This window comes from Meriones unguiculatus, chromosome 14 (assembly GCF_030254825.1).
Source record: "Meriones unguiculatus strain TT.TT164.6M chromosome 14, Bangor_MerUng_6.1, whole genome shotgun sequence".
NCBI classification, from domain to species: domain Eukaryota; kingdom Metazoa; phylum Chordata; class Mammalia; order Rodentia; family Muridae; genus Meriones; species Meriones unguiculatus.
This window is the reverse complement of record NC_083361.1, coordinates 88205876-88231912: the sequence shown is the minus strand read 5'-3', so window position 1 is coordinate 88231912 and position 26037 is coordinate 88205876. Positions and strand designations below refer to the sequence as shown.

Genomic DNA, 26037 nt, shown 5'->3' with positions numbered 1-26037 from the left:
TCCTTTGGGGAAATGTATTGATGCTTTAACTTTCTTTTCATTATTTTTTTAATTAATTCAATTTAAGTCTTGGTCATAGGCCCCTCCCTCCTCTCCTCCCAATCCTACCCTCCCTCCTGCATCCCCTTCCCCTAATCTTCAGAATAAGGGAACCCCCTACCCAGCTCATCTACATTCACATGAGGGCTGAGTTTGTCTTTCTCCCTTCAATATCCTTAGTCATCAGGAAAATGCAAATCAAAACAGGTCTGAGATTCCATCTTATATGTGTCAGATATGCTAAGATCAAAAACTCAAGTGACAACACATGCTGGAGAGGATATGGAGAAAGAGGAACCCTTCTCCATTGCTGGTGGGAATGCAAACTTGTACAACCATGTTGGAAATCAATTTGGCACTTTCGCAGAAAACTGGGAATAACCATACCTCAAGAACCAGCTATACCACTCCTGGGCATACACCTGAAAGATGTTCCATCTTACAAGGACATTTGCTCAACCATGTTCATAGCTGCTTTATTCATAATAGCCAAAAACTGAAAACAACCTACATGTCCCTCAACTGAAGAATGGATAAAGAAACTGTGGTACGTTTACACAATGGAATACTACTCAGGCACTAAAAACAAGGAAATAATGAAAGGCGAAGGCAAATGGATGGAACTAGAAAAGATCATCCTGAGCGAGGTAAGACAGACCCAGAAAGACGCACATGGTATATAGTCATTATAAGTGGGTTTTGGTCATATGGTGCAGGATATACATACTACAATGCTCAGACCACAAGAAGATAAGCCCAGTGGGCATGTCAGCTCATTAAGGGAGTGGTGCATATATCTAACACGACTATGATGCTTGAACTTTTAACTTATGGCACAAAGCACTGTAATTCATGATGTATGAAGCATGTCAAACAAACTCACTTTCTTTTTTTTTTTTTTACCACTCATGTAACAAAGTTATAGCTCTTTGGAACACTCTAAATTTTCTCAGCACCATATTGATGGCACATTTTGCAGGGAAAGGTGAGATGAGAGAGAAGACTAAATAACAATGCAACAATGCACAGAGGACTTTGTCTACATTGTGAGCTTTAAACCCCATGAAACCAGAACTTAAGAACCTTACTTTGCCCATCTTCTTCTGAGAATGTGGGATACGAGAATATAAGAAGGGGACATTCAAATTTTTGGCAGATATTTATCCATGTTTACCACTTTGAATGAGCTCTCTATATTCATTTGGAATTACAATTATGTTTTATGAACTAGACATAGTTATAATATGGAATCTCTGAATCATTATATACAATATACATTATATGTAATATATAGCACACATACATATTTAACACATATATGAAGAATGCGATGCAATACAACAATAAATTTATATGATTCCAAGTTTTATATCTAACATCACTAGCAATGTTGACCTTTGTCATGGTAAGCATTAACTGTCAACTTGACAAAACAGAATAACCAGAAAGGAGGTTATCTGATTCAGGCTGTCTATGGTTACATTTGTAATGCATTATCTTAATTAAGGTAATTGATGTGGGAAGGCCCAGCCCACCGCGCATTGCATCATTCTCTGAAAAGAGCATCACGGACTGTATAAAAGTGGAGAATTCAAGCTAAGAACAAACAAGTAATCAGGGAGGCATGCATGCATCTGTCCTCTATCTGCTCTCGAGTGTGGATGTGATTCATTGTTTAACAGTATTTCTTTGACTTCCTACACTAATGAACTGTGACCCGGACGAATAAACTGCTAGAAATGGCATCTCCCCTAAAGTCAGGATGTTTTCTCACAGCCACGGAATACCACTTTCATTAAAAATGGCTGAGTCTCCGACGTATCATCTCATGTTTGTTTAGAATTATGTATTGAGATTCAAACACTTAATATATGCACCTGAGAGGGAGGTTGCAAAGACAGAGGAGGAAGTTTTCCTGCCTGCTCTGCTTTCTACAGTCTCCTGCTCTTAAGATGTGAGTCCAAAGAACTAAAAGTTTTCTCTGACCTCAAATCTCCAACTTCTAATCTTTCGTTTTGTTTTTTTCTTGATTCCAGAAGGAAGCCTGAGGCACCTGCAAATGGTCCATAACTGGATTCAGTCATAACACACAGTAAGTCAGGGAGGAAGCTAACTTACTCAAGCCTAGCAGATATTCAACTTGATGCTACAGAATTGGTAATGAGGTAATGAAGACACAATAACTCTCAGCATGTGACCATGTTAGGTATAGATGGGACAAATGGAAAGTTCCATGACTTTACTCAGAGCAACCTGTAACTGACACCAGCTTCTATGTGATTTCTTGGAATAACTAATCTGCTTGCCTTTTTGCTAACTGAATGTGTCTACCTTATAAGCAAGAATTGTTACATAATCATAATTATAAAAAAGAGTAAGATTGAGAGAACCTTGTTAGTTTAAATTTTCTTCTCAGGTAAGTGTTCACAATTGCTATAGGGATGGTCTAGTTTGGAAAGGAAAAGATTAGATTTGAAGGAGCTTTTTCATGTAATTTTAAAAAAGCTTTAAACATAACTTGTAATCAAATTACTGTTTTTATGTTATATACTTAGAAATTCCCATCTATATATACTATCTACAAATACCATTCTATTTATACCAATGTAATTAAATAATATTAATTTTAAATAAATTGTAGGAGTAATTTAACATTCCTAAAGGTCCTGAGGTTAGTATTTGAGCTAGAATCCAGGTTTATCACTTACTAGCTTTTTAAAATTATAAAGTTAAGGATGACTCTACTCAAGAAAAGGTATATTAAGTTTATGAGTTCATACATGCAACATTCTCAGAAAACTGCTGAATTATCAATCGGTGGTAGGTTTAGAAACATGGTAAAATATAAAATTAAATAACTTTCTAAGAACCTGTTTTTTTATTTATATTCTTGTTCTACTCGCTATATGGCATCATTTAGAAATTGCATTGCTTAATATTTACAAAGCTGTCTTGAGATAGATATACAGCTATTTTTATAATCAAAAAAGGATACCCACCTCAAAATACACTGAAGATCACGTTGTGGAAGTGAGCACACAATCTGTTTTTAAAACTTCACATAAGAAAAAAATGAAATATGCATCATATATTTCCAATTTTATATGGACCACAGTCTGTAATAAATATTATAAACCTGATTTTTTGACACTGTTAATTTTTGTGATCATAAACAACCCATAATGTAAGACTATATTAGTAAATATTTTAGGAGCAGCATCAATTATAATTCTAAGTGATTATAATTCTAAGTGAAGAGAATGAAAATAACTTATGTTTTATGAGACTGATACAAATTTCAATGCTTTGCTCTAATAATATATTAAAAATTAAACAAATAGAATCATCAAATTACAGCACAAGTCTGGGGATGAAAATCAGGCAATGATTTGCATTTCCTAAATTAGTAAGGATGTTGAGCATTTCTTTAAGTGTTTCTCTGCCATTTGATATTCCTCTGTTGAGAATTCTCTGTTTAGCTCTGTACCCCATTTTTTAGTTGGATTACTTGATTTGTTGCTGTTTAACTTCTTGAGTTCTTTATATATTCTGGATATCAGCCTTCTATCAGATATAGGGTTGATGAAGAACCTTTCCAAATCTGTAGGCTGTCCTTTTGTTCTGATGACAGGGTCCTTTGCTTTTCAGTTTCATGAGGTCCTATTTAATAATTTGCTCTTAGAACCTGTGCTGTTTGTGTTCTGTTCAGTAAGTTGTCTCCTGGGCCATAGAGGTCAAGGCTCTTCCCCACATTTTCTTCTAACGAATTTAGAGTGTCTGGCTTTATATTGAAATATTTGATCCACTTGGACATTACCTTTGTGCAGGGTGAAAAATATGGGTCTATTTGCATTTTCTACATGTAGACATCCAGTTAGACCAACACCACTTGTTGAAGACTCATTGTCAAACTTTGGGCAGAGTGGTGGAAACCTTATGGAAGAAAAGGGAGACAGAAAGACTTGGAGGGGATAGGAACCCCACAAGGATAACAACAGAGTCAAAAAACTAGGGCCCAGTGGGGCCTGCAGAGACTGATACTCAGGATGATGCATGGAGAGGACCTAGACCCCCTGTTCAAAGGAAGCCCATTGGCTGCTCAGTCTCCAAGTGGGTGTCCTACAGGGGCTGTCTGTGACATATACTCAGTGGCTGGCTCTTTGATCATTTCCTCCTCGGCAGTGCAGCCTCACCAGGCCACAAAGGAAGATGATGCAGCCAGCCTTGATGAGACCTAATAAGCTAGGGTCAGACAGAAAGGGAGGAGGATCTCCCCTATCAGTGGACTAGGGAAAGGAAATAGGAGAAGAAAAGGGAGGCTGGGTGGGACTGGGAGGAGATGAGATGGTGGTACAAAGTGAATAAATTGTAATAAATAAATATATAAATAATTAAGTTTATAACAAATAAAAAATCAGGCAATGCAGAAAGGCAAAGGGAATTTTATGAACTCAAGGTTTGATGGAGAAAAATATATGTGGTATCAACTTGACTAAGGAAAGATTGTTTGACTCAGATAAATGGAAAGGAGTTTCAATAATTAACTTATTGAAAAATAAAAAACTCCTAGCAAGGTCAAAAATAAAAGTTCTGAAGTCAGTGAAGTATCATGAAGGCGCTTTGTCTTGATTGTCTCTGAAGATACATTCCTTTGACGACTCGAGCTTTTCTCTTCAGATTCTCAGGTAGAAGTGAAAGGATTATTGTTCACTGCACGATTATCACCCGCTGCTACTGATTGTTCCATGTAGTGTTATTCCTATATCATATGCATGTGTACCTACTCCTCTGGAATTTCTTTAAAATATTGTGGCTAACATTTTTTTAAAGAAAACCAGTAAAGACAGGAAGGAAAACAATCTTCCAACTAGTCCTTCAAAGAATATTTTCTTTATTGAAAATGTTCACTCCCCCACAACATAATCCTTAACACATGCTTCAATTTTCAATCAGTATCACATTCCCCCCCCCCCCAGTGGAAGATAATGGACTTCCAAAACATTTTAAATCTGCATACTGGTACTTAAATGTCTTCCTCATTTGCATACATACATCAATCATATTACAAAACAGAAACCCATACAGCAATTAAAATAGCGACATTAATACATAAATGGAGTGTATGAAAGTTCTTCTCCGTGTGGTTGAGGAGAAGAAAGATTTCAGGGAATTCTATTGGAATGAAAATTTTCCAGAAGACCTCATTAAAGATATCAACAGTTTCTGAATTTGAACGGTGACTTTTCAAAGACAGAGCAATTCTGTGATTATAGCTGCTTCTTTCATGATGTGTAATAACATATAAGCATTTTTTATTTTTTTATAGGAAACATCCATCAAGAGGAAGTTAAGCCTTTTGACACTTGTTATGTCTATCTACAACAAGTCTTATGTTCGTCCCTCAACCTTCATTCTTACTGGCATTCCTGGGTTGGAGGCAGCACACGTGTGGATTTCCATTCCCTTTTGTTTGGTCTACGTTTTGGCTTTAGTGGGAAACTGTTCTCTTCTGTTCATCATCAAGACAGACTCCAGCCTCCATGAGCCAATGTACCTCTTTCTCTGCATGCTGGCAGTGGCTGACCTTGTGGTGTGCACTACAGCCGTTCCCAAACTTCTCAGTCTCTTCTGGTTTCAGGATGGAGAGATTCCCTTTGGAGCTTGCCTCACTCAGGTCTTCCTGATTCACTCTTGCTCAACCATGGAGTCTGGCTTTTTCTTGGCCATGGCATTTGACCGCTGTGTAGCTATTTGTAACCCATTAAGGCACTCGGCTATTTTGACACACGCTGTAACTGGAGAGATTGGTCTAGCTGTTGTACTTAGGGGGGTAGCCCTTCTCAGTCCTCACCCTTTCTTGCTATGTTGGCTTCCCTATTGCAAGACTAACATAATTCCCCATACCTACTGTGAGTTCATGGCGCTCGTTAAGATTGCCTGTGCTGAGACAAGCATCCGCAGAGCTTACAGCCTCATTGTTGCCTTCCTCACTGGTGGGTTGGACTTCGTATTGATAATTTGTTCTTATGTCCTCATACTCAACACGGTCTTCCACCTTCCTTCCAAGGATGCCAGACTCAAAACTCTGGCCACCTGCGGCTCACATGTCTGTGTCATCTTGGTGTCCTACACCCCGGCCTTCTTCTCCTTCCTCACCCACAGGTTTGGGCATAAAGTTGCTCCCCCAGTGCATATATTTGTGGCCAACATCTATCTTCTTGTACCGCCCATGGTGAACCCGATTATTTACGGTGTAAGGACCCAGAAGATACGAAATAGGGTTCTCACAATGTTCAGGCTCTCAAAACTTACAAGTTGAATTTATTTTGTTCTGAGTGAAAAATTCTTGTACCTGATTTAGGTCATGAATTTACTATCTTCATATTTAAATATTTTTATAAAATTGCTAAGGGTTTTCAATGTAAAGTGACTTAAAAGTACATAATTGTTTGCTAAAAATAGATATAATTAACGGCAGGCAAGAGAGCAAAAGTATAGTATAAAAGGAAGAATGTTGAATTCGTAAAATTGAATGCATTTACTTCTCAGGCCTGGTGTGGTGGCACCTTTAACCCCAGCACACTGTAAAGCTGATGCAGGCAGATCTTTGAGTTCAAGGCTAGGCTGGTCTACGGAGCCAGTTCTAGAATAGTCAAGGCTACACAGAGAAATAGCATTTGAAAACCTAAGAACTCATTTACCTCTGAGAATTTCTGTATGTATTTTTGTTTTAAAATAGATGTCATCTAGCATGCCAAAACAATAAATTATCTAATGGTAAGTTACTAGTAAAGTAATAATCTATAGAGAAAATGTAAACCTGAAAATGCCTCAGTTTCTGTTAGCTGATAAATTATAATGGATATGGAAGTTAGGCTAATTTGAGGAAATACTTTGTTTCATGGAAACTTGTTTTATATCAACCTACAACATATAAATCACATTTGAAATTTTTGTTTTAAGTTTCTTTGATGAAATGCCAGTTATTCATTTCATACAACTATAAGTATCTTAGTGTTTCATCCATTGTAATCCTGTTTAAATCTGTAACACCAGTGTTGAGTAAAATATTTAGTGGTTATATATGTCATTAAAGAATATCAAAGAAAAAAAATAATTGCAGCTTACCTGGGAATTTTAGACTTATTTCCCAAACAAGAAAAAAATACTCTACAATGATACACTAACTATTGCCCTATAAATAATTATTTGGATTTAATTACTATAGTTACAATACACAGTATTTAAATGTTCCATTTATCGTAATGTCTGCATCCTCACTATAAGAAATATGTGAGCTGGAGAGGACAGGGTCTCCACAAGGAGAGCAACAGAACAAGAAAATTTAAGCACAGGGAACTTCCCAGAGACTCATACTCCAACCAAGGACTATTCATGGAGATAACCTAGAACTCCTGCACAGATGTAGCCCATGGCAGTTCAGTGTCCATGTGGGTTACATAGTAATGGGAAGAGGGACTGCCTCTGACATAATCTGATTGGCCTGCCCTTTGATCACCTCCCCCTGAGGGGGGAGCAGCCTTACCAGGCCATAGTAGAGGACAATGCAGCCACTTTTGATAGACTAAGATCAGAAAGGAGAGGAGAACCTCCCCTATCAGTGGACTTGGCGAGGGGCATGCATGCAGAAAGGGGAGGGAGGGTGGGACTGGGAGGGGAGGAGGGAGGGGCTTATGGGGGGGTACAAAATGAATAAAGTGTAATTAATAAAAAATTAACAAAAAAAGAAATATGTGTCTATATTTATGTACAAATTGAGTTTTTAGAAAAGCAGAAAAGTATGAGGACATCTAACTTTGCATGCACTTTTCTTTTTGTTTGTTTGTTTGGTTTTTTTTGTTTAATAAGAAATCATTTATAATCACATTACATGTCATGAGACATGTCTTATAATTGAAATATTTTAGGTTAAGGTGACCAAGTATTGTTATTAAGTACATGAAACCTATTTAAAATAAAGTTATTGGAAATTGAAAACTAAAATGATAATGCTGTTTAATCTTATTGAAAAAGATAATAAATCAGTAGTCATTGAAACATACATCAAATCACATCCAATTTTATAGAACTGAACAATATACTGCTTATTTGGCATGTTAGGCATCATGACATGACACTGCAACAAGCCCTGAGGATTACACCTTAATACACTGTCATGAAGAGAGCTAACTGACATTGGTGGGGGCTTTTGAAACACCAGCTGCCATAGGCCACGCATCCCAGCTCTTCAGAAACAGTTCTGCCAACTGGGGATCAGGAATTCAAACATATGAACCTTTAGGGAACGTTTTCATTCAAACCACAACAAGACAGACTTCAATTTACCTGGGACATTTGTCACTGAAGTTCTGTATGCATGCACTTTTCATTAGCCTTTCTGACAACACTCTGTAGCTATTTATAAACTTATGTAACTATTTCTCATTTGTTCCAGTATTATTTTGTCACTTTTTTTGAAAGGATCTTACATGTCACCCATTCTTAATGTAGACCCACAAAAACTTGCATATTAGCATATTAGTCATTTGTTATGAAAAGATTTTTAACTTTTAAAAGATTATAAAATGTAGGATTTTGTTGTTGGTGTTGTTTTCTCTCTCTCTCTCTCTCTCTCTCTCTCTCTCTCTCTCTCTCTCTCTCTCTCCCTCCCTCTCTTCCCCCTTCTCTTTCTCTTTCTTTTAGCTATTCGAGACATGGTTTCTATGTGTAGCCTTGGCTGTTCTGGTCTCACTTTTATAGACCAGGCTGGCCTTGAACTCACTGAGACCCTCCTCTGCCTATCTGACTGCTGAGGACTGGGATTATAGGCATGTGCCACTGTGGCTAAGGTGGCTGAGTAGTTAAGGCGATGAACTGCTAAAGTTTGGTTTTAACTGAAATCTAGGCAATGTTGATAACATTTGGCATTTTTTTAGTAATAAATATTCTGAGGTTACTTCCACTGTCATGTGGCTGCCTGAGTTGTTGTTAATGATATGTTTTGTGAGGTTTTACTGATATCCTACTTCATAAAAATATTCATAACACTTTATGAATAGTAATAATATGCACATGAACCAAATATTTGCTCATATTGCCAATTAACCTTCATGATATTCAAATTTTATATTTAAACTCAGTAACAGCTTTGGTTAGAGAATATGGATGGGGTAGCAGCCATTATTTTGAAATAGATATGATTCCAAGGCAAAAACTTTTTCAAAATATTTTATTAAAAAACAAACTATTAAAAAAGGACACTACCTAATATAGGGAGAACAGAAGCCAAATGTTGGGAGAGCAAGAGTGACAATGAGATAAAGTGTCATGGATCTATATTTCACCATTTGGAATATATTAAAATTGTTCTAAGAATGACAGCCTTCTTGAGCAAATCGCCTTATCTCTCAAGCATGCACTTCAGCTTACTGAGAATACTTACATGCTAACTGCTCTGTTACCTGTTCTCTTAAAGCTGTTGCTTGCTATTCATCATCATTTTAATAATATTTTAAAGTGAAATAATTCTGTTATACCAGTTATCACATCCCTTAAGTTTGGAAGCCATTACACCTCAGAACTATATTACTACTATGAAGCCATTTGTTGCTGGCCAAGTTGTCATTAGTCTGTGGATAATTATATTTGCCGTCTAGGCTGATGTTGAAATTTGTGTTTGCTTTTTATGTTCAGATAGGTTAACCTCACCAGCAACATGTTAAATGATGGAAGCCAGACTAGGAAAACCAGCATATACCATGTGTTCAAGTGTTTCTCTAGAGAAGATTAACCTACATAGGAGTCATGTTCTGATGCCTATGTTTTTATTCTGCAACTTTCTAAATATCCCGGTCAAAAATTGTACTATATCAAAATGGGGTTTATCTGTGGTGAAAGAGCAAAGGGAAAGACCTAAACTTGATAGTGGAGAGAACACACAGAGAAAGATTACCTGAAGGACCAGCTCACATGCTATACACAAGAGAAACCCAAGGGAATGGGAAGCCGGTGGTTCGTTCAGAGCTTACAAGGGCATGCTGTTGTCATGAGTAACTATTCACTTACGAATTGAATGGGAATAGTAGGTTGAGGGTAAACTTCCAAAACAAATGCTACCCTGATAAATTTACCAAATTTCAACCAATTCAACACACATTCGTCAAGATACAGAAATAGAGCGAATATTTTACTTCATTCAAAATGCAACTAGGATACTGAGACATAGAACTATTTCATGACTAGAGCAAAAATATTAAAGGATGATTTCAATGTTACAGTAAATCCAAAAGGGTCACTTGCATGACAGCTACTGAATAATTTTCTGTTGAATTTAAAGTTCAAGATGGAACATTTACTAATAGAATTTTTCTATGTTGGTAATGCAATAAGGGATTTTTTTATAATAAAAACTAGACAGTTTATTTTTCTTCATTTCCAGTCTTTAGAATTAGATATTGTGGATGGTCAATACCAAGTACAATAAAGTCAATCTCACGCCCACCCTTAGCCATAAAATGTACTTCACCACCTATGTGTAAGTAAGTTTGCTATTCCATTTAATAGGCATTAAGCAATGCTAAGATTGGCTGCAAGAAAAGAAGGAGGGCAAATTGCTTCTTCATGAGTCTTAAAGGCTGGGGCTCAATTTTGCAGCAGTGGCTACAACAGGTAACAGAGTCAGTGATCTTGATTAATACAATATGAATGAGACAACAAAATTCTAAGCTTATGTAAATGTCAGAAGAGTCTCCTGAAAATCTTCAGATTTAAATTACTGAAGAATGCTTGAGTCCTGATAATTTACTTTATAGATGGGGCATATTTTAAACTAAATACATGTTGTATTCTGTTCTAAATACATTCTTCGTGGGTGATGCTTCCAAATTATTCAAATATAATATAGTTTTCAAGTAAGCCATAAGACAACAAAGCAGATGTTCTTAATCAGTTTGGGACACCCTCCTGGGGAAGTTCCGAACAGCATTTACAACCCATAAATGTCTCCTTTATTCTTTATTCCTTCTTTTGTTTTGTGTTTAGTTTTAGTTTTAGTTTGTCGTGTTTTATGAAAAAAGGCCATTGCTTTGCAGCCCACAGTGAACAGGAAATCCTTATGATATCACAGTCTGTTCCTGTCAGCCTGCAGAGTAACTGACTTACAGACCTGAGTGAGCAAGCCTTTCTCCTTAGTAAACTTCTGGGCTCCATTTCCGATCTATTTCTTTTGGATTGTTATGCCAGAGAGGCAAGTGCTTGAGATTTTACTTCTAAATCCACGGATATATTTTTGCCTCTGTCTCTTTAATGTGGAAGACCCAAATCTTCTTCTATTACTGACTTGCTAAGCGGCTTTACCTTTCTCTTTTCATTTTATTCTTTTATTGAAAATAACTTTTTCATAGAACACATTCTGATTATGACTTTTTCCTCACCCAAATACTGCAGGAACCTCCTCACTGCCCTCTTGTCTGAGTCCACATCCTTTCTGTCTGCCCATAGAAAACAAACAGACATCTAAATCTTTATCATAGGATAAAACAAAAACAATGAATTGGAATAGGACAAAACAAACAGAAAAAAAAAGAGGCAAAGAATAAGCACAGGAAACACAAACAGACGCAAAGACACATGTGTTCACACACACATGGATTCCATAGAAATACAAAATTGGAAACCAAAAAAAAAACAGACAAAAGACTTCTAAAGTAAAATAATAATAGTGATAATAATAAATTAAAAAATAAAGAAAATAAATAAATGCTCTGAATTAACAATTTGAGACAATAAATAAATAAATAAATAAATAAATAAATAAAACTCCAAAGATGTCATTGAGGTCATTGAGGTTGTTTTGTGCTAGGAATCAGGCCTGCTCTTAACAGTAATTTGTCTTAGGACCATTTTCCTCCTACTGGGTTTCCTCATCTAGACATGATATGAGGGTTTGTGCCTAACCTTATTGTAAATTGTGTGCCACCTTGGTTGATATCCCTGGAAGGCTTGTTTGTTTTTTGGTTGTTTTTTGGTTGTTTGGTTTTTGGTGTTTGTTGTTGTTGTTGTTGTTTTCTGAAGAGAAACAGAGAAGTGGACCTCAGAGAGAAGAGAGATGAAGAAGAAAGTGTGAGGAACAGAAGGAGAGGAAACAGCTGTGGGGATGTAATGTATGAGGGAAGAATTAATAAAACAGAAAAGGAGATAGATTAGATAGATAGATAAATAGATAGATAGGTAGATAGATAGATAGATAGATAGATAGATAGATAGATAGATAGATGATAGATAGATAGATAGATAGATAGATAGATTGATAGATAGATGATAGATAGGTAGATAGGTAGATAGGTAGGTAGATAGATAGATAGATAGATAGATAGATAGATAGATAGATAGATAGATAGATAGATATGACACTCAAAGAAGTTTGTAATCCCAGTGAAACTCTGTTGGAGAAAACTAATTGCTCACTCACAAGTGGTTATCAACTGAATATAGCTTCTGGGTCAAGAATGGAGATTTGTGTGCACTTCTGTCAATGCTGAGACTCTTTGTCTCAGACTCATACAAGCCCTGTGCATGCCAGCACGGTCTCATTAACAGTTTATACGTGTGCTGGTCCAGGTGTGTTTACAAGAGCTTGTATCCTTGGTTCTTACAACCTTTCCACCTGGCTCTTACAACCTTTCCACCTCCTCTTCCTCAAAGTTTCATGAGCCCAAAGAGTAGAGATTTTATGGAAACATACCATTTAGGACTGAGGGTTGCCAGATTTCTCACAGCATTGTCTGGCTGGATCTCTTTATTTGTCCCCATTTACTGCAGTAGGATGATCTGATGATGACTGAGCAAGGCACTTGTAAAAGTATGTTTTATTCTCCTAATGTAATTGTCTCTGAGGCTTACTTCTTTCCTTTGCTAACCTGGGCTTACTCCCAGAAACTTCTAGCCTCCATACAACCTAACCTGGACCTAGAAAGCTTTCAGGCTCTTTTAGCTCACCATTTCTGGCTCTTTCTGAACTCTTGCTGGCTGGTTCAACTCAGCTGTTCTGACTCAAACTCCTCCTTTACCTGACTGATTCAGTCTGGCTTCTCCCTTGGCCTCTGACTGAACTGCTCTGCTTGGCATCCTACTAGCTCCAGCACCTGTTCTAATCTTCTGGCTCCTCATTTTCTGGTTCATTCTGTCTTCACCTGTGTCTGTCTTGCTGTTCCTTCAACCTCTCACTTCTACAAATCTTCAGGAAAAAAATTGCCTCTGAATTCCATGAACTAGACTGCTAAAACTCAACTCCACTCCTTGCCTCTCAACTCACTGATTCAGCTGAACTGTCTGAACAGAACTGAGAGACCTGCATGCCTCTGTCTCCTTGGTGCTGGGATTAAAGGCAACCACAACATCTGGACCTAAGCTTTTCTTTACCTGAAACTTGCTTTATACCTGGCTGGCCTTGTACTCAGAGATCTTTTTGCTTCTGTCTCCTGGGATTAAAGAACTGTCTATATTCCAGCTGGATCACACAGACCTAGAAGATCTTTGGATGTGTTCTCTTTCCAGAGAAGCCAGGTTCTGAATTAAAATTCCTCTACAGGCACTAATATACAAATATAGAAGGATGACTTTAGGAATCATTTCATTGTTACGTTCCTTTAGCAAAACAGTAATATTTGACTTTCACCTATGCCTCTGGACAATCTAGTCTCAAATTTTTAACCACATGAGCAGTGTAAAGGATGGCTTCAATCTCATGGTTTGGGCCTTAAATCCAATCAGATAATGGTTACTCCCACAAATTTTATGCCATGGTTGCACTAACACATCTTGCAAACAAAGGGTTTGTAGCTGAGTTGGTGTTTACCATCCATGTTTAGTATATGCAGAACAGCTTCCAGAACCATCAGATAAAGGTTCTAGGCAATAACCAGCTCAACCTCTCTGTGTTCAATGACTCCTGTAGATCTTGTCTTCAGCAACAGGACCTTGCCATCAGTTTGTGGAAGGCAGTCAATTTCAAAGATTTAAATAAGTTCCCAAATTGTTCTACTTCTGTGTGAAATGTAGTATTCATTTGGGGTCATTCATCCAATATTAAAATTTGGACTACGTTGAAACATACACAGATACCACAAATACCAAATAACATGAGCAGAATAGACATTAAAAGATGAGTACAGAGCTTCTACATCAGTGAAGACTGGCAATACACAGAATGATTATCAAGAGTATCAAACAATAAGGGACTTACACAAGGATGCTGTGTAAGACTATAAAACAAAATGAACACCTGTTCTCAAATCTACACACATTATGCCAACATCTTTTTACAGCCAAACCTCCATCCCATCCTCACAGTCACGGGTTCTTTCTTTCCCTACTAGAGCACTCATTTCTATTTTCCTTGTGCTTATATACTCAAAAGAAAGACCCAGATTCTAACAGCCAGCAAAGTTAGAAAATCTCCATTTGCATTTTTCTAAATTCCATTTGCCTAGTGGTGAGGTGCTTGGTACCTCAACTACACACCCCCCCCAAAAAAATGAAGCCTTTAGAAGGGCTTGGTGATAATGCAAATAAAACAAGGCCAGAACAGTATTACTCTTTCCTCATTAAATATTAAATATCTGTCATTAAATTAATACCTGATAATAATAACCTCTGGCTTGATGTGGGACCAGTCACACAATGCTGACACTGTCTTGTTCCTATCAAGGGAACTCTTTAACCTTATGCATTTTCAAACTGTTTTTCCAATAGAGAAATCTAAAATCTTCAGGATGATGGGCTGTTCGCACATCCATCGTGTCCATGCCAGTGACAGCGTTAAAACTGAGGCCACATTATTGGTAACGAACAACACACTGCTCATCACCTCAATTCCAACATTACATGACCATGAGGTTTACCATGATGTCAACATTATGACTCAGGATTTGGTATTACCCCAACAAAAATAAACTCACAGAATTTTGTATTACATTGAGATGTGTCATCCTGATTCATTGATTTCTCTGTCAGTAATTGAAGTACAATAAAATCTAGCAGATTGGTACTATTGGTATTGTTGTTTCCCCAATAACTACTAATATAAAACCATGTAAATATTTCATTAGTCTCAATTTTGAAAGTTCTCTTCAGAGTGAATAAACTTGCCAAATGAGTATAATTTCAATTACTCCTGTCATGAATCACACAGGAAAAAATGTGGTACAGAGCTGAGTGTTCAGGGTTCATCTTGGAGGGCTTGCCCATGAAATCAGGAATGTGGGACACTCATCCTTCTGGATAGGTGTCTCTCATGACCTGTCAACCAAGAGCAAGGTAAAAGGACATTGCAGCTCAGAGCTCTGAGTGTAAAGGCTTTGCCTCAGGACATTACATTTTTTTTTCCTCCTTTCTTCACCCAACTTGCTATCAAATTGATTTTGAGGGAAGAAGTGTATCTGGTATCTATTGTCACAGTGCAATTAACCAAAGTTTTAATGATTTAGATTAATACAGGTTTATCATTTCTCTGTTCTGTTGACTTAAAAGGCAGTATGTTTCAAGGTTTCCTCATGTCTCCAGGGAAAACACATTTGGTTGTTTCACATTCGCCTATAGACTACTCATTGTCTTGGCTCAAGGTTTTCGGGCTGAGCATCAGAAGTATGACTCATCTCAACATGACATAGCTGTAGCCATGTTTTTTTTTTTTGTTGTTGTTGTTGTTGTTGTATCTCCCATCAATCTTATGTTTCTCTTCTCCATTTTTAATGATCCATGTGATTATATTGGATCCCATACATAACTGGAAGACTTTTCCTACACTGAGGTTAACTAATTGACAACCATTATACTAACTCTAACCTTATTCCTCTTTGCAACAAAATTTAATGTGTTTGCTTTCTACCACTCCCAAATGAGCCACCTGCTTTCAAACTTCCACCTCAGAATACTCATTCTTAGAATCCTACTTTCAAAAACTGCTTAGTCAGGTTCTTTGGGCAGCTCAGTCTCCAGGTGGGTTCCCTAGTAAGAGGAGCAGGCTGGCTCTCTGATCACCTCTCCCTGGTGAGGTGGTCTTATTAGCCCACAGAGAGAGAGGATCCAGGCAGTCCTGATGAGACCTGATAGGCTAGCGTCAGATAGTGGGGGAAGAGGGGCCTCCCCTATCAGTGGACTAGGGGAGGGACACAGGTAGAGGAATAAGGAGAGAGGCTAGGACCAGGAGGACATGAGAAAGGGGGCTGCAACCAGGATACAAAGTCAATAAATGGTAATAAATAATAATAATGGGTTCAACAAATAAAAACCTCTTAGTAAATAATCAAACTTTCAAAAATCACTAACAGATTTGAAAATGTTAACAAAATGATAATAAAGTGAATGAAATACAATACATTTTAAAGATGTGCAGTTAGAATCCTTAAAAGATGTTTGTGTTTGTGAAAAAGAAAAATTTTAATTATGAGTATTTAAAAAAAAAGACAATTTGGAGGTTGGAAACATTGAGAAAAGAGAAAAAGTAAAATGCTAAAGAGAAAACATGCAATTCTTAAAGAAAAAAGGTAAAATTTATGAAAAAAGAATTCAAATTTTATATTTCAATATTGACAGGACATACAGAAGGATAGGAGGTAATAAACATATAAACAAACCATAAAAGTTCTTATCAATGATAAATAGAATTTCACACAACAAAGTCTTCATTTAAATTTTTGTTCTTAAATCTAGAATTATAATGAGGTAAATATATGCACAAGAAATTTTTTTTAAAAATGAATGAAAACAAACCAAATAATACATATTTTTGTGTTTTTCATAGAACGTTAACAAATTGGTTTTAACACAAAATGGAAAGTAAAGTCTAAAACTTTTAACAATAGCCAACAAAAGAAGTTATATAAATTTTATAATCTCTAGGAACATCCAAGAAGGCATTTTTATAAGGACTGAGAATTTAATTAAAGAGTTATGATAAAATTGAATTATTGGAAAATACAAAGATTTTTTTTAATACTGACTGAAAAACAAAAATTAACAAAGTGCAGAAAGGCATTCTGACTGATAATAATAATAATAATCCTACTAATAATAACCTAATAATCCTACTTAAGAAAGAAAAACAAAATTAACGCTTGCATGAAAACATGCACTCAATCCCCATCCCAAAAGGCAAAGAGGAAGAACATCAGAAGAAGAAAACAGGAAACAAGCTAGAAACCCACCAAGGAGGGTCTCTGAAAGGCTCTGCTCTGCAGGCTATCAAAGCAGATGCTGAGAATTATGGCCAACTGTTGGGCAGTGGGCATATAATCTTATGTAAGAAGTGGGAAATAGTAAGATCTGGAGAGGACAGGAACTCCACAAGGAGAGTAACAGAACCAGAAAATTGAACACAGGGGTCTTCCCAGAGACTCATACTCCAACCAAGGACCATGCATGGAGATAACCGAGAATCCCTGTACAGATGTAGTCCATGGCAGTTTAGTGTCAAAGTGGGTTCCATAGTAATGGGAAGAGAGACTGCCTCTGACATAATCTGATTGGCCTGCTCTTTGATCACCTCCCCCTGAGGGGGGAGCAACCTTACCAGGCCATAGAAGATGACAATGCAGCCACTCCTGATGAGATCTGATAGACTAAGATCAGAAAGAAGGAGAAGAGGACCTCCCCTATCAGAGGACTTGGGGAGGGGCATGCATGAAGAAGGGGAAGGTTGGGTGGGACTGGGAGGGGAGGAGGGAGGGGCTTATGGGGGGATACAAAGTGAATAAAGTGTAATTAATAAAAATAAAAAATAAAATAGATATATAAAAAAAAGAAAACATGCAGCAAATACGTGCAACCTATGTCCTAATTAAAATAAAACGTATGCATAGATGAATATTTAAATGGAATTAATATTGTAAACACAGGGAAAAAACTTACTATATAACTCTGTTACTTCCTTGGTTAACTTTATTCCAACATTTCTCTTTTGGGCTGATGTGAGTAGGGTAATTTCCCTGATTTCTTTCTTGTTATGGATGTTGGTGGTATACAGTTGACTACTGACTTTGTGTGTTATTTTGTATCCTGTCACTGTGCTGAGTGTGCTTATCAGCTGAAGCAGATACCTGTGGAGTCTTTAAGATCTTTTATGTTTAAAATCACATCAATTGTAAATAAGGATGCCTTGGCTTCTTCCTTTCCTATTTATATCCTCTTATCTTCTTCACTTGCCTTATTTCTCTAGCTAAGACTTTAATGGACTTTATAAACAAAAAGCAAAAGAGAAAAATGTAAACTTGGGTGAAGATGTAGGTTGGGATAAATCTGGGAAAAGGCAGGGGTCACTATGTTAAAAATAATCCTCATAAAATCTCAAATAATTAATAAAATATTATTTTAAAGGCTTTAGCTTATATAATTAATAAGCAAATGATCTAAGAAAAAATGTCATGCTTGGCTAAGACTTAAGATTTCCACTCAGCAAAATGACACTCTAGGATTTGCCCCTAGAAAGCCAGAAGGGCAACTGTGTCAGAGCATTGCTAAATGTCCATGGGCATGTCTGATTAAGCTCTTTCCTGGAAATGAGTGAAGTCTAAGACTGTTCACTTTCACTCACAGCAGCAGCTATCCCTTACGACTTATTTTGCTCCCTTATTTTTTAGTTTAAAAAATATAACCATGTGAAAATGTAAATTAATTTTTCTGACTGAGAAAATTTCACTGTTAAGCTTTGATTTTATTCTTATTAAATCACTTGAAACCCTCTCTTAGCCTCCTGTGAAAAGTGGTTCTTCTCATCTCACATTATCTTTTTTCCTTCTTAAAGGAAATGAGAGATATGTCACAAATTGATAAAAAGGCATCTTGAAAGTTAAAAAAGAATATTTTAAGATAAAAATGTAAATTTAAAAAGAAAGCTAGCTACAGTTCCAGGCAATTACAAACATATGTCACATAGGTATAAATATTCCATGTAAGTGGATTGTCCTATGCTTAGGCTATGGTGCTAATACAGAATAATCAATGACATGTTGCTGGTGCTTTTATGGAAAATATTCCTGAAAACGGGTGTTTACTTTGGACAGCACTACACTGAGTCTCATGACTGGCACACTATTCAAGGTTAAGCCACCAATTTGGCAATGATTGTTTTGAACCCAGGATTGTGGCTCTAGAGGAGAGAATAGTAACATAATGTTTACAAAGCCAAATAGTTTGAATTATTTTGGCTCTTAGTTTATCTTCCAAAATTAGACTGTTTCAAGGTACACAACAGACACAATATTAATACAAATCAAACAAATGACTATAAACATTCATGAGTGGAAGAAAATAGAAGAGGAGTCCTTTGTGAGGGCACACAAGCAATTTCCACATGACCTTCTCCCAGAGTAGCCTGTCCAGTGTAGTCTAACAGTCCTTCAACTTTGAGATAGGATGAAGTTTCTAAAGAACTGCCTTATTAATCCACAGGCTGAGACATGCCAACCAGTCTTGCAAATTAGCAGCTCACAGCAAGGGATAGGAACTATCCACTAAGACAAGACTTGAGTCTTCCTAGGTGAATCAAAGAATATTACAGAATCTTACCTTTTAGTAAATGCACAGAGAACACGCTCTCATCTGCTTTGTCCTCACTCCATAAATGATGGGATTGAGGGAGGGAGGAATGACCAGACAGAGGTTTGCAACAAGAATATGAATGTAGTGTGGTATGTTGTATCCAAACCGATGAGTGAGGAAAGGGAAGTCTGATGGGATGTAGAACACACAAAGAACAGCAACGTGGGGGCCACATGTGCTGAGGGCTTTCAACTGTGCATGGGAGGCAGAACACAGCATGGAGAATGTACCCATATGAGATGCCAATGAGGACCAGGTTCAAAAGGAAGGGAGAGACCACGAAAAGGCCATACACCGCATTGATATGGATGCTTCCACAGGACAATTTTGCAATGCCCATGTGTTCACAGTAGGAATGAGGTATGATATGAGCTTGACAAAAAGGTAGGTGGTAAATGAGGTAGATCATAGGGCATACAAACAAGGCTGGACAAATGACGACACATATGCCAATGCCCACCAGCACCCGAGATGTCAAGATGGTTGTGTAGTGGAGTGGGGCACAGATGGCTACATATCGGTCAGAAGCCATGGCCATGAGAACCTCAGCATCCATGCCAGTGAAGGCATGGATCAAAAACATCTGGGCCACACAGCCACCAAAATTTATCTCATGGGCATTAAACCAGAATATGCCAAGCTTACGGGGCACAGAGGTTATAGAAAGAGCTAAGTCGACTGAAGAAAGGATGGCCAGAAAATAGAACATGGGCTCTCAGAGAGAAAGCTCTGTCTTGATAACCAAGAGAATCATGATATTTCCCATTAGAGCCACAAGATAAATACAGCAGAAAGGCAGAGAGATCCAGGTATGGATTTCCTCCAGATGAGGAAAAACGTGGCTGGGTGGAAAATGCTCCTGTTGCTGTGGATTGTCATACTGAACTGGTCAGAAGAGATGAAGTTCTTCCTCCTGTTGGAAAAAAATGAGAGGAACACATGGACACACAGAGAGAGACACACAGACAGACAGGAGAGAGACAGGGAGACATATATAGACAGAGACACAAAGGGAAACAGAGACAGAGAGAAGAAGACAAAATAATAGGATGGGAGGCAGAGGGGATGAAGAGACTAATACGTAAATTGTTAACAACATGTACAGAGCCGAACTCACTTTTACTATGAAACACAGCAGCAGACTGTGTGCCATTAGGCATTTGAGTAAATCTGACCGTGCTCATACTACAATTTTTTAAATTTACCTCTGAGCGAAGTGCATCAAAGTCAATGCAGATGCGTAATAACTAGATCTCTCTTCTTCCTTTGGAAAAAATACAGAATGTGATTTGATTCTGGGAATCTGCTCTGTTGTAGAATTTGGTTTAGAAAAATGGAAATCCACTACAGAGGAAGTACAAATGCAGTAAACAATTTATAGTGAAAATGAATCATGAATTCGGGAATTTAGGCAAGTAAGAACTCAGAATACTTCTCAGAATTGACCACTATAGAGACACATGCATGAAAACAGTTCTTACCCTGTACTCCCCATGTGTCTCTCCAAGTATATCATATCTACTCACCAGAAATCAGCAGCAGATCCACTGGATCTTCTCCAAAACCATAAACAACACAGTGTTTAACATCCTGTCTGAGCAGAACCCAGGAGACGCATTTACTTTGTGTATGAAATACTGGAAGGATGTTTCTAAAAATACATTCCATTTAACCTCAGATTTAGACTCAGCTCTGGGCTGAATCCCCATAGACAGCCAACGCTATCCTAGATCCTGCTCCGGAAACAGAACAACAAAAAGCCCAAGACTTACTGAAGCTCATTCTCTTATCTGTATTATAACTAGGATTCCCTAAAATGCTAAGGATAAAATAACACCAGCAATGATGCTAAAATGATAAATAATGTTATTGTTGTTGTTGTTGTTGTTGTGTGTGTGTGCGCGCGCTACGCATGCATTTATATAGACATGGCTATGAAGTTCAGAATATACCAGATAACACTATAAAATATTACCATTTTACTCCAGAAGTATATAGAAATGAAATTCCAGGGCTTGGACATCTTACTGACACCAGATGACTACAGTAGAAATTCCATGGCATCCGGCTCCACAAAAATACTGTCTCTGTACTGGCTTTTATGAGTTGGCATCTCATAAACATACATATTTAATCTCCAAATAAGTAAATCCAATTTCAACCAATTCACTTAAAAGATCAAGTTGGCTTCCAGTTCTACCCACAGGTCTCTTATACCTTTCACTCAATGTCTACCCATCCAGATCTCCGCGGTCTAGCCCACTGAGTCTTCCTAGCCATCAGCATCCAAGTACCCTCTATAACCTGCCAGATCTCAGCTAATTCCCATATCCAGTGCCCTAGAATAATGAAGGAACCTGAGGTAAGGATAACTGTATGAGAGAGGAATAAATATTTAAAAAAAGCAACTGAAGCTAAAATATTCTCCTACCAAAAAAAATGTCAGTATGAGGAAGTCGAAGAAATGAACAGCATTCATTTCTGAATTGGTTAAAATATTATTACAAAAATAAATACAAACAAATGCAAACAATAGCGATGAAAACCAAAACAGATAAAAGATTTAATAGGACAAAAAAAGAAAAAAAGAAAAGCGCCAAATAAAGCAAAACAAAAAGTCCACAGAATACCACTAAGCTCTTTGTGTATAAGTGAAATTTCTTTTGTAGAAAGAACTAATTATCTTTTAGAAAATAACAGAAATGGCTTTCTGAAATACTCTGAGATAACTTGTAGAAACGCCAAAACAAGCTTAAGTAGAGAATACTTCAGACGTTGAAAATGTGTCTAATCACGAAGACTTTGTTCATGGATCAGCATCAGGAGACAAGTTATCTAGCCACACTGGGATCCCCTTTCAAATACTTTTTTTAACTTTCTTTTGTTTTCTTCAAATTTCTTTGTTTTGTATTTTTATTATTTATAATTTATTAAAAATATTTTCTCTTAAACAATATTCCCCAATTTTAATTCACCCCTCACTCTGCACGTCCTAGGTCCTGCCCACCTCTGCTCCCAAAAGGATCACCTTCTTTTCTGTCTCTCCTTAGGCTATAAAAGATACAAACAAAACATAACAAAATAAAATACAGTAAGATTAAATAAAAACTATCACATTGAATTTGGACAAGGCAAACCAACAGAAGGAAAAAAGCTACAAGAGAAGACACATGAACCAGAGACCCACGAGTTCATACACCTGGGAATGCTATGAAAATATTAAACTTAAAGCAATTATATATATATATATATGCTTATATATAATTATTTATTATATTATATAGTTTTTTATATATATTTATGTGTGAGGTAAAGAGAGGAAAGAGAAAGAGAGGCCTGGTACAGAGCCATGTAGGCCTTGTGCATGCTGCTTCTGTCTCTGAATTCAAGTGATCATTGTTCAGTTGATTTAGATGACCTATTCTCTGGTGTCTTCATCCCCACTGGATCTTACAATCTTTCTGCCTCCTCTTCCTCAGTGTTCCCTGAGCACTAAGAGGAGGGATTCAATGGATTATTTTCTCTCTGAGTGATTAATATCTGGCTGTGTGTCTCTGTATTTGTTCACATCTGCTTAATAAAGAAGCATTTATTTTGATGGCACTGATCTATGAGTACAGCAGAATATCTATAGAAGTATTTTTTAGCCCAGTAATATTTGTTGTTTCCATAGGTCTCTGGGTATTTAGCCTCTCGTTCTTGGTAACCCAAGCAGTGTCAGTATGGGTTCCACCTCATAGAGTTGGCCTTAATTAAAATCAGACATGGGTTGGTTATTTCCACAAACTTGGTGCCAGCATTGCCCTAGAATATTTTGTAGCAGAACACCACTGTAGATAAATAATTTTTGTCTGAGCTGGTGATTTTTTGTTTGTTTGTTTGATTGATTGATTGATTGGTTGGTTGGTTGATTTTGTGTTTGTTTTGTGTTTTCCTTTGTTTTTGGTTTTTTTTTTTTAAGCTTCAAAGTACCTTCTCATTCCAAAGACTTTAGAACATAGGAGTGAAGGTTCTATGTTGTCACAGCTCGACTTCTCTATGTTCAATAGTTAAGCAGATGTTGTCTTCAGTAATGGGGTTTTAATTTCAGTTTGTGGAAATCATCCTATTCTCATGGCACCAGCCTGGATTGGGGAATTTTATCGGAACCTTTTGGTCAACAACTCAGTTGATTGTAGCCCAGTCCCAGAACTGGGGGCCTTTGTTTGGTAACGATAGATGGCCATCTGGGACTCCTGTTTTCACGTTGTTTTTGGATACTTCATTAGGGATGCTTTCATACATTTTAGTAAGCTTCCACTGCAGCAGGTTTTCACAGAAAGTCATTAATTTATGCATTTCCTCCCTCAACTCCCCTCTCCCCTCACCATCTGATCCTCCCATTCCTTCTCCACTGGCCTTCATTCCACCCATAAAATCTCTCTCCCCCAACTAGAGATCTATGTGCTCCCCTTTAGTTCCTTCCTCTCTACCCAACTTTTTAGGTCTTCAGACTGTAGTGTTGTTATCATTTATTTAATGGCTAATATTCAAAAATAAGTGAATAAATACCATATTTATTTCTCTGGCTCTGTGTTTCCTCACTAGAATAATTTCTCCAGTTCCATCAATTTGCCTGCAAATTTCATGATTTCATTTTTTAAAAACAGCTGGTAATACTCCATTGTATAAATGTACCACATTATCCTTATCTATTTTGATATTGTTGTTGAATAATGTGTAGGTTGTTTTTATTTGCTAACTATTATGAATACAACAGTAATGAACATACCTGAGCAACTGCCAGGTGATAGTATGAAGCATCCTTTGGGCTTATATCAAAAAGTGTTTTACCTGGATTTTAGGAAAATCATTTCCCACCTTCCTGGTTAACTGCCCCTAATTTTCATAGTGGCTGCACAAATTTGCGCTCCTATCAGCAATACATGAAAGTTCCCCTTATTACACAGCCTAAATAACATGCATTGTTATTTCCTTTATTGATATTAACCATTCTAGCAAGTGTAAGATGAAAACTCAAAGTGGTTTTGATTTACATTCCCCTGATGAGTAAAGATGTTAAACATTTAAGTGTTTTTCAATCATTTGAGTTTACTTTATTGAGAATACTTTGTTTAGAACTGTGTTACATTTTTTAATTAAAAAATTATATTTAGTTTCTTGAGTTCTGTATATATTTTGGATATTAGTCCTTTATTGGGTGTGGAGTTACTAAAAATCTTTTCCCATTCTGTGCACTGCTGCTCTGTCCAAATGCTCATCTACTTTGCCTTACAGAGGTTTCTCAGATCCCATTTATTGCTGATTTTAGTGTCAGAACAGTGTTCTGTTCAGAGTCTTCTCTTGTGTCAATGAGTTCAAGGCTATTACCCACTTTCTCTTCCATCAGGTTCAGTGTATCATTTTCTGTTGAGCTCTTTGATTGATTTGGAGTTGAGATTTGTGGAGAGCGATAGATATGGTTCTATTTACATTCTGCCACACAAAGCCATCCAGTTTGATCAGAACAAGTTTATTGAAAAACTTGTCATTTTTCTAGCTGTGTATTTCTTGCTTCTTTACCAAAAATCAGGTGTTCTTAGGTGGGTAGATTTATGTATGTGTCTTCAATTTGATTGCGTTGATAACTTTAACACTTATGTAGACTGTCATGTCATGGGCAAATAAGGATGCGTTGACATATTCCTTACAATTTGTATCCTCTTAATTTCCTTCAGCTGTCTTACTGCTCTGCTAAGAACACTATACTCCTCTTAGTACTTCTTTCATTGTGTTTTCTAAATTTGAATATGCTTTGTATACATCTGCAGGCGATTCTGGCAAGAATCTGCTTTCTTTATTTCTGTCTTGACCCATTTATCATGCAGTAGGGAGTTGTTCCGTTTCCATGAGTTTGTAAGCTTTCTCTTGTTTCTGTCATTGTTGTTATCCATCTCTAATGTGGTGGTCTCATAGCACACAGTTATGCTGATTTTCCTTTACTGTTGAGACTTACTTTGAGTTTGAGTGTGTGGTCAGTGTTGGAGAAAGTTCCATGAGGTGCAGAGAAGAAGATATATTCTTTTGTATTTAGATGGAATGTTCTGTAAATATGTTTAGATAGATTTGGTTTATAACGTCTGTTAGCTCTGGCATTCTGTTTTTAGTCTTAATTTTACTTTTTTATATTAATTTTAATTTATTCACTTTGGATCCCAGCTGTAGAGCCCTTCTTCATCCCCCCCAACCCCACCCTCCCTCATCTTCTCCCCTGCCCCTCTCCAAGTCCACTGATAGAAGAGGTCCTCCTTCCCTTCCTTCTGATCCTAGTCTATCAGCTCTCATCAGGAGTGGCTGCATTGTCTTCCTCTGTGGCCTGGTAAGGCTGCTTCCCACTCGGAGGCGAGAAGTAATCAAAGGGCA

General features: G+C 37.1%; 1 protein-coding gene and 1 pseudogene across 1 annotated transcript; one reads left to right on the top strand and one right to left on the bottom strand.

The window, feature by feature from the left end:
• The first annotated feature begins 5380 nt into the window (after positions 1-5380).
• On the top strand, positions 5381-6358 carry LOC110544063 (olfactory receptor 52D1-like). Its single transcript, XM_021630199.2, has one exon. The coding sequence runs from the start codon at positions 5408-5410 to the stop codon at positions 6356-6358; it is 951 nt and encodes a 316-aa protein (XP_021485874.1). The 5' UTR covers positions 5381-5407.
• Positions 6359-19605: 13247 nt separating this feature from the next.
• LOC110543803 (olfactory receptor 52J3-like) lies at positions 19606-20514 on the bottom strand (annotated as a pseudogene).
• Positions 20515-26037: the final 5523 nt, after the last annotated feature.